This window comes from Equus asinus, chromosome 1, assembly GCF_041296235.1.
Source record: "Equus asinus isolate D_3611 breed Donkey chromosome 1, EquAss-T2T_v2, whole genome shotgun sequence".
Classification (NCBI taxonomy): Eukaryota; Metazoa; Chordata; class Mammalia; order Perissodactyla; family Equidae; genus Equus; species Equus asinus.
Genome location: NC_091790.1, coordinates 204,039,304 through 204,048,986, shown reverse-complemented (window position 1 = coordinate 204,048,986; position 9,683 = coordinate 204,039,304). Strand labels below are relative to the sequence as shown.

General features: G+C 50.2%; 1 protein-coding gene across 10 annotated transcripts in view; it reads right to left on the bottom strand.

Moving 5' to 3' along the window:
• Nucleotides 1-1,334: 1,334 nt before the first annotated feature.
• Nucleotides 1,335-9,683, bottom strand: part of ACTR3B (actin related protein 3B) — an 89,093-nt gene continuing 80,744 nt past the window's right edge. For all 10 annotated transcript variants that reach the window (XM_014828957.3, XM_014828954.3, XM_044765684.2 and 7 more), the window contains 3 exons: nt 3,779-3,904; nt 2,815-2,898; nt 1,335-2,242 (listed from right to left, as the gene is read on the bottom strand). In XM_014828957.3, coding sequence (XP_014684443.1) covers nt 2,147-2,242; nt 2,815-2,898; nt 3,779-3,904 — 306 coding nt within the window. In that variant the 3' untranslated portion in view covers nt 1,335-2,146. The remainder of the gene's footprint in view (nt 2,243-2,814; nt 2,899-3,778; nt 3,905-9,683) is intronic.

The window sequence follows — 9,683 nt, the reverse complement described above, 5'->3', positions numbered from 1 at the left end:
CATAAATTTTTATGCTTAAAACAAAATGCTCTGATCGAGATCTTGTAGGTTGACAAACATAAGTACAATCTCAAAGATAATCTTGTCCTAAACAAGGACAATGGAAGTTTTAGAAGCAATCTGGTCCAAGAACGGGTTATATTAGTTCTAGTTTGGCCAATGTTGGTAAGACTGGACCCTGACACAGGGTCATCTGAAGAGCTGCCCAAAACGGGAAGTGAGCACGTCGCCTCTGAAGCCTGTTACCAGTACCGACAAACGAGGAGCACATTATTCTAGGAGTTTAGGGGAAATGCACCTGCTGACAAAGCACCTGACCAAGTTAAAAAAAGAAAGTGGAATCGCAGAGCACAGCGGCAGAAATGGTGCATTCATTGTCAGAAAACACAAAGCACATTCAGGTCGGTGAGGCAAAGGGCCAAATGGGAAGGTGGCACAAAGCGAGATTGGCCCCAGGCTGGAACCACGGTTCCTGAAGAGAACAGGAAGAAGATGAAAGCGGTGTTGGGAGAGGTTACTCTTGTACCACGTGTAGGATGCACGGCTGTGCCTGAAGGCAGACAGGCCGGGGCCAGAACTTGTTGCCTGGATCAAGTAGCTGGAAGACCATGAGAAACCAAGAGTCCAGCGATCCTGAGAATGAGCAAACGCCAGAGGGAGAGCAGAGAAATAGTCAGTCTGGACAGAGGAATAACAAGTGGTCTGAGACCCTCCAGTGGGGAGATGGCAGGGCTGGGGTCACTCACAATCAGGAGAAAGGGGCAGGGATCACCTACAGTGTGGGAAACCCCGATTTCACGATACTGAGGGGAGAATTTATTATTCCTACACTTGTTTCTAAACTTAAATAACAGAACCAAATATTTCTTTATGAAGGCAGAATTTCAGAGAATAAAACATACTTATGACTTAGAAGAAATACCATAGACATAACAGTTTAAAAAGTAACAAGTATTATATGAAGAATGGAATAAAACTAAATCTCTTAATTTAGTGAATTACCTTTCAAGCCAGCAATCTACATGGCAAATGTCAGAGTAGTTACTGAAAGCTTAAAGTAACAAATTCTGAATTTCTAAGAAGGACGTGGGAAATCATCAGGAGCACCCCACCCCTACCCCGTCCCCCCAAACCTCTCACATGGTCAGCCACACCACTTCCAGTGACGGAGTTGTCACTGCAGGACAGGCAGTCCACACCGTTTTAGGAAATTTCCTTCCACAAACTTGGTATTAATCATGCAGTCATCCACTGTGAAATAAATTTCAATATTCTTTAAAAGAAGTACAGGCACAAGGCACAAAATCCAAAGGCCAGCACACCACACCAGGAAGTCCGTATAAAGAGTCTCACTGCTTTTATTATTATGTGCAAGGTGGCATTTCATCCAACACTCACCAACAGCAAACCAACATCTTCTATAAAACAGTTCCAGAAAGTTCAAACAAGAAAACAAAAGATACATTATCTGTAATAATTCTCATACAATACTGTTTAGTGTTTAAACTTCATGTCACTCCAGTAAAGTGTAATCATGTTCTAGCAAACGTGGCAAAAAAGTTTGCTCTGTTTTCTTTGCCTACAAACACATCAGAACATGCCTCACGATTACAAACGTTTTATGACAGCACTCCGGACACCGATATCTGTTCGTGCTTAGGATCAGCCAGTTGTACCAAATACCATAAAATACAAAATGATAGGAAATATAAACATCAATTTGTATTTCAAGTCTATAACATTTTATTTACAAAAATAGGCTGGGAGGAAGAGGGTTCACAGCCCCATATTCCTTCCGGGGGGATCTATTTTGCGCCGTGTTCTAGGGATTTTTCCTAACAGTTTTCAAAGTCGCAGTTGAATTCCTTCAGAATTATATTTGTCAGCTAGAAGCTCAGGAGGCGAGGAGGAGAGAGAGCGGGGCAACAGGAGGGGAGTGGGGGAAGAAGGAATGGGCATCGAACGTGGGCACATAAATGGCTTTGACTGAACTGACTCGGTGGTGCCTCATGCACTCGGCGACACAAGCACGCTTCTCGACACCAACACCAGATGCCACTATTTACAGGAGCTGCGGTCTTCTCCGGGCTCTGAAGGACACTTGCTCACCAGCAGGACACGACCGGGTGAGGATGTCAGGCAAACACTAGGACATGACTCCAAAGACGGGGTTGTGGCGGCAGATGCTGGGGCCATACTCCTCATAGTCCTTCTTGGTGTGACAGACCTGGAAGAACTCCGGCTGAGGGAGGCGACGAGGAGAAGGGACAGGTGAACATTCCAGAAAGGAAACAAAGTGAAGTCAACTATTGGGCAAACGAGAAACTCTCCTTATCCAAAACCTCCACTCTTTCTCCTGACTTCTGTTGTAAGATTCTGACCTCTTCGAAGGACTGAACTACTAAATGAGACTTTACTTCATTTTTTAAAAATTTATTCAGCCTTCATTTAGGACCAACTATGTGCTGGCCCTAATTTAGCACTTCGTTAGCTATCCACAAATTTGAGGAGGAAAAGTAATAATTACTTGGAAAAGTCACCGGCATTAATGATTAATGCAAGATGTTTTAGGTTATTTTTGGATTTCACTTATCTATATTCTCTGTAACCCCTAATTAGCCAGGATATGTACGAATTAACCATGCAATTTAAATGATCACTAAAATATTTATATCTCACAGAATTAAATGTGTGACCGTCTAGAGCCATACACAATCAGAACACACACTATTTAACCTTCGTAAGACAATGTTTATTCAGACTCAACAGAGAACGCAGAAATGAAGGTCCAGAACAACCCAGAAAAGGACTTACGGTCGAGGCAAGCATGGAGCCTCCGAACCACACGGCGTAGCGCTGCATGTGATGCGTTATCACCTGAACCTCCACAGGCTTGGGCTGCAAAGAGAGGAACGTGTGTCACTCAGCGGTGCAGATGCATGTCCACGGCCATCACTGTCAGCGCACAGAGGGCAGCCCAGCGAAACGCTGGGAACACGGGCCCCCATCCTGGCCCATCCCCCCAACACCCCTTTGTGGGGCATCAGCCACACACCACCTCTGAAGGGAGGTTCCCAGCCGCTCCCAATGCCAATACCCCCGGCCCCACCCCGGGCCGTGCAGAGAACAAGGCGCATCACCGAGGGGCGCCTTTCACAACTAGAGGCACTGAAAGACTCAAAAGTCTAAGCACCTAACCCAACTGATCTTTTTACTAAACTAACTAGATGTTCAGCATTGTAGAGATAACGCCAAATAACAGTAAGTGTCCCCAAAATACTACAAGAAACTACATCTGCCAACTGTGTGATTCCCCAGGTGAGGACACACGCTGCTCCTCACACCCCACCCCAACGCGCCATCTCCCTTACAAGCCCAGCTGGATCACCAGCCAGGAACACACTGTAACTCCCTGCTCATATCGGTTAGTGTAGTTTAAGGAGAACATTTCCAAAGGACAGTGAAGACTCTCACCATAAACAATCCCATCTCCTCGGGACAGTGGGCGCCACACTACACGCCTGATCCCTTACAGCACAAAAGCAGCCGCTGGAAACGCGGGTCAGCGAGAGCGCACACCTGCTGCTGCATCCCCAGGCCTGCGAGCTCAGGCCACACACCTCGGAAAGCCACCTCACAGTGTGGCTGGGAGCGATCCTGCTCATTGTTACTCCCCACTACCCACAAAGTGAGCTCCTTCAGCCTCGCGCCAGGGAGGGTCAGCCGAGCCAGCCGGGCGCAGAAACGCCACCTCCTCACGGCCCGGCCAGCCTCCTACCTTTATTCTGCCCCCGCTGAGCTCCTCACTGAGCTTCAGTCTGGCATCCACCACCCTTTTCAGATCTCTCTGTAGTCGACGTCCAAAGTCCCTGAACATCGTCGAGCCTCCTGAGAGAACGACATTCTAGAAGACACAAAGCAGGGTTTCCTTTGACGGAATCGTCCTCCCACGCTGTTCCAGGAACCCGCCCACAACAGAACTCCCACCCTCCCCAAGCAAGTGGGAACAACGCCCTTCAACCTCCACGAGAACCATCGCAGCAAAATTAACGCTATCAGCGAAGTGCGCCTCCTGCTGATCTTCCCGGGTCACAAACTGCACGTTTCCTCGGTCGTAACCCAGTGAGGACCTGAAGCAGTGCTGCTCCGCGTGCCCCCTCTGGGCAAGGCAGAAGCTCGTCAGCGACCAGGAGGCCAGAACACACTGCACACACTGACACGCTGACTCGTCACAGAAATCCAAGGTCAAAGTAACACTGGATCGTTAGCTGTTTTGCCTTAATAATCACTGGGAATCAAAGGGGACCTTCTGCAGGTGATGGCATGTTCTGTATCTTAACTGGTGGTGATTACATGGATATAGGAATGTGTCAAATCTCTCGAAACTGTACACTTAAAATGGGCTTCTTTTATTGTATGTAAATCATATCTCAAAGTTGAACTTTTAAAAACAGGGCAATACAATAGAAGTGATGGAGGAGGCCTCACTGAAGAGGTGACAGCTGAACTGAGCCCAGACGACGGGAAGGAAGCGGAAGGAGGGCCTTCACCCTCGCTGACGGCACACGCTGACTCTGTTTTCTTAATGTACTCCACCTGGACGAGGGAGTGAGCGGAGAGCCAGATGGTCCAAATGTACTAACATTTTAACACTTACCTCCTGACAGCTGCTGTGCAGAACAGAAGAACAGAGCGGCAGTACAGGCCAGGCCTTCCCCAGAAACAAGCTCAGCGCTCACCCTACGTCCAAGCCTTGCTTTGGGTTCCAAAATTCAGACGTGAGCCAGTAAACTCACCAGACTCTTTAGGACTGAAGGAGGAACAACCCTCGATCTCGACTCACTCGCCTGCACAGTAACTGCCCACCCCGCCCCTCTGCCTCCAAACACACACCTGTCGTCCTGGACCTCTGCTCTAACGCCTCCACCAGCAAGCACCTTCCTTCCCACACACTCACGACAGAGGAAACCCCGGAGAAAGGCCCAAGCCTCCGGTGCCAGGCCAGGCAACAGGTCAAGCTCTCAGGTCTGGCCCCTGCTGGACACCGCAGCTACGGTGGTTCCATCCACATGTGCGCAGGCCACACATATGTGACAGAATCAGTGGGTCTGGGGCCTGGCAACAGCACAGAATTGCTCACTTTTCCTGCACATCCCTAACTAGGCAAACTATTCTTGTTTCTCTCATGCTGCCATTCTGGCTCACCCTCTGAATGTAAGCTCTATTTGCAGAAGAACTCCAGCCTCCAGGCTAGAAAGGTCCCTGCATGGACATGGCCTAAGGTGACTAGTCCTGTGGGAAGGCTGGTCAGAGCAGAGAGCTGCCCGGCTGACATGTCCCACTGATGAGGCCTCTGCTGCCCCTGGGTGGCCCAAGCCTGACGCCCATCACACACCTTCATTCTGGCCCTGTGTGACTCCTTCCCAGACTCCCACCACCCAGCAGAGCCTCTCACGGGAAGAGGGTACCTCCCAGAGTGGGAGGGAGGAGGAACGTAGCTCCTGTTAAAAGGCACTGCAGGGGGGCCAGCCTGGTGGCGCAGCGGTTAAGTTCGCACGTTCCGCTTCTCGGCGGCCCGGGGTTCGCCAGTTCGGATCCCGGGTATGGACATGGCACCGCCTGGCATGCCATGCTGTGGTAGGTGTCCCACGTACAAAGTAGAGGAAGATGGGCATGGATGTTAGCTCAGGGCCAGTCTTCTTCAGCAGAAAGAGAAGGATTGGCAGTAATTAGCTCAGGGCTAGTCTTCCTCAAAAAAAAAAAAAAAGGCACTGCAGAAAGCCAGGCTCTGTGAAATCGTCCTGCCTGCCAGGAATATGAGGTAAGAGCAAGAAAACAAGAAGACGACCAGCTTTTAAAAAGATAAAGAAACACTGACCTAAAATCCTGTTTTCCTGACACAGCATTCCAAACCCTTCCCCACCTGAACCCTGACCTCTGCCCCACTACGCTAGCGCAGGGACAGTCCAAAGGGGGCTTGCACCCCCCGACCACCTACTTGCTTCGAGACCTGAGCAGGCGGCAGACCCTCTCACCCTCCGGACCACAGTTCCCTCGTCTGTGAAAGAACAGTGCCAGGCACATCGCAGGGTCTCTGAGGACACTAGGGAGGCAACGTACGGGCAGCGCCCAGCACAGGGCGGGCATCTGCAGTGGGCACTCTCTCGTTTAGTCCTCACAACACCCTGGGGGGACCCAGCACCCACCCACACCACACAGGACCGGGCAGGGCAGGCCCGCCCACCCCCCGCCATCTGCCTCCCCTCCCCATCTATCGGCCCAGTGCACGGTAAGCCGTGGGTCCTCGACAAATGTCTGTGGGTGAACAAGGGGCCCAATAGCCAACAGAGGTTTGATTTACTGGACTCTGGAATAGAGGGGGGAAAGGAAAGGAAAAAGGATCCCTGAAAGTAATTCAAGAATCACAAACGAGAATAACTAATAATTTCTAGTAAGTTCTTGAACCTTAGTAATCTCCTCATGCTTCCCCCTAGTGTACCGGTTCTCAACCGGGCGATTCTGCCCTCCAGAGGGCATTCGGCAACGCCTGGAGACATTTCTGACCATCAGACCGGGGAGGGGTGTTCCTGGCACCCACTGGCTGCACCAGGCCTGCTGCTAAACCTCCCACAGCGCACAGGCTGGCCCCACAGGAGAGGACAACCTGGCCCAAACGTGGACAGCTCCAAGCCCTGCCCGGGCGGGCCTGTACACCAGCCAAGACGAGGAGCCAGGGAAGGGGTGCACGGCTCTGCAGCCAACCCTGCACATACAACAACCCCAACTGGCAGCGGCTGCTGCAAAAAGACAGCAAAGGAAACCAGCAAAATCCCTGGGAACTTAAAGAATAGAGAAGTCAATCAGCTGGAAGCCCCCTGGGTAACGTGGCCCTGGATGCAGAACCTCATCTAGAACGTCACTGACAGTCATTTAATGGAATGCAGGATGACGCTGCTTGTCTGCCTGGCGCTGTCATAAGCATTGCCATGGATCAACCCATGGATTTTCCCAACGGTGGCATGAGGTAGACACCATTACCCCACTTGCTGATGGGGATTAGAGGCCCAGTGAGATGAGGCAACCTGCCAGTCACACAGCCAACAAGCAGAGTAGAGGCACTCAAACCCCGCAGTGCGCGCACCACCACACTCTAAGCACTGGACACACTGCCCCCTGTGGTGACGGAGAACTCCGACCCCACCTGGTTGGACGGACAGCTCTCCGCTGTGCTGAGCTGAATCCCCCCCACTGGCCCTGGTTTTGCCACTTGGCACTACTGCCCACCCTCTTCCACCAAAATGCCCTTCCGTGCTCCCTAATCAGTCTTCTCAAGTCACACAATGCCATTTCCTTCAGCCACCCCAAGACCTCCCGGTATTCCAGTAACCCTTCTCTGGATGTACTGCGGAATGTGCTAACAAGCTCTCAGGACGTGCCCTCACACCCCACCCCAGAACACATCCCCAGGAAGGCAGCAGAGTACAGCAGCTCACAATATAAACAAACTCCAGCTGGGTAAAGGGAATCCTGCCCCGGGGCCAATCGAGGTCAGATGACCCACCATCTCCAATATGCAAAACAAACGCGGCTGTAAAAGCACGACTTCCAAGGCAGTGGGAACTAGAGGAAGCACTTCTCCATTTAAAGTCCCTTTGGGGAAAAGGGACAGAACACATTCTGACAGGCACCAGCCAGGGCGCACGTCACAAACAGGAAATCAAACACAAAGTGTCACAGTAACTCAGCAAGGAAAACCTTCTCATCTCAACACAAAACTTCAGTGGAAAAGTTCTGTTACACAAAGGAACGAAAGGAGACAGCCCCACTTTGCAGCCTCCTGGCCCCCTACACCGACAGCATGCTATTCTATGCTTGAAAACACAAGAACAGATTACAAAACAAACCACAACGAAGCCCGTCCCCAGCCCCCAGCTGTGCCCACCACAGACCAGCCTCAGTACACAGGCGTCACTACCAACCACGATCCCATTTTCTCCAAGAAGTGACAGGGTGGAGAGTCCGCCCTTCACTCCTAAAGGGCATTCACTGGATTCTGGAGACGCCCAAGAGAGGAGGAAGGGTGACAGGGAGCGAGAAGGCCGTCTGCCCCGCCCACCACTGTCTCATCCTCCTCCTCTCTGACGGGCTTAATACAACTGGCTTCTGAACCAGTCTTTGTGAGCATTAAAATGTTACCTGAACTTATTATTTTCAACCCGGTGACTGTTCAGAAACATCCTGACAGTTTAAATTTGATTTATAGACATCATCTGCTTTGGTTTTTCATTACCCATGATTGTTTCACTTTCAGAATAGGGAAAAAACAGAAACAGAAAAAGAGAAATAAGTGAAATTATCAATAAATGTATTCTTTCGTCTTCTTTCAAAGTAAAGCAACAGTGCTTACTTTAATGATTCTGCACCTCAGAAATATGAACAGCTAGCCTAATAGTATTCTCAAGCAGTTTCCACATGGAAGAGTAAGTAAATATCCTCCTAAGGAAGCCTTTAAACAAGATATCACAAATAATAAAATTTCAATATTCTAAAACAAACCCCTTACTTACAGAAAAGAATCAGACTCACGAGGCAGATTATCACAAGAATCGTAGAGAAAGCTTCCAGCAGAAAGCCCAGCACAGAGAAAGCATTTTCAAATGCCCTATTTATCTAACAGTTTTCAAAATAATGCAAAAATTGTGTATACCACCATTTTATTTCACTGTGTGTAAAGCACAGGCAAGGCGATCTCTTAAAATAGGACTCTGAACTCAATGATTGTTTATTCTAACAGCTTAACAAATAGTTACTGAGCCTTCCTTTCTTTTTACTTTTTTATTGCTGGGAAAGTTTTGCCCTGAGCTAAGATCTTTTTTTCCCCTCCCTAAAGCCTCAGTACACAGTTGTATATCCGAGTTGTGAGTCCTTCTCATTCTCCTGTGAGCCGCTGCCACAGCGTGGCTACTCACAGAGGAGCGTGTGGTTCTGCACCCAGGAACCCAACCCGGGCTGCCGAGGCAGAGCGTGCCGAACTTTAACCACCAGGCCACCAGGGCGGGCTCTGAGCCTACCTTTCAAAATATTTTTTTCACTAAGATCCTACATTTGGTCTTAATTAAGCCCAGACTCCTTGGGACAGCAGACACAGGCCCTTCCACTCTCCAGCCAGTCTGCGTCCTCCCTCTCCCTGGCCACGCCCTGGCCCTACAGCCCCAGGTTCTTCCAGATGCTGCACACTGGCGCACGATGTCACCTGTGCCCGACAGGCTGCCGCTCTGCGTCTCTCCAGATCTACAACAGCTCTTTCCCTGCCTCATGTGTGAGGAGTAAGAGCTCACGAAGCACCCCACACTCTTGTCCATCCATTCAACAATATTTATCAAGTGCTTACCAAGTGCCAGGAACCGTTCTGGGTCCTGCTGATCAGCACTGAACCTAACATATCAAAACAGGGGACACACAGCCCACAAACATGCAGAGGAAACACTGAAGCAAGTCATGGTGACACAGAGTGAAACGGACAAGGCAGAGACGCCTTTTAAACAGGCTGGTCAGGGAGCCTCCTGGGACGATGACATCCGGGCAGAGACTTAAGGCACCGAGGAAGTGAGCCAGGCAGGCCCTTGGAAGAGCGTTCCAGGCAGAAGGAGAGCAGGGACAGAGACCTGTGGCAGAACTGAGCT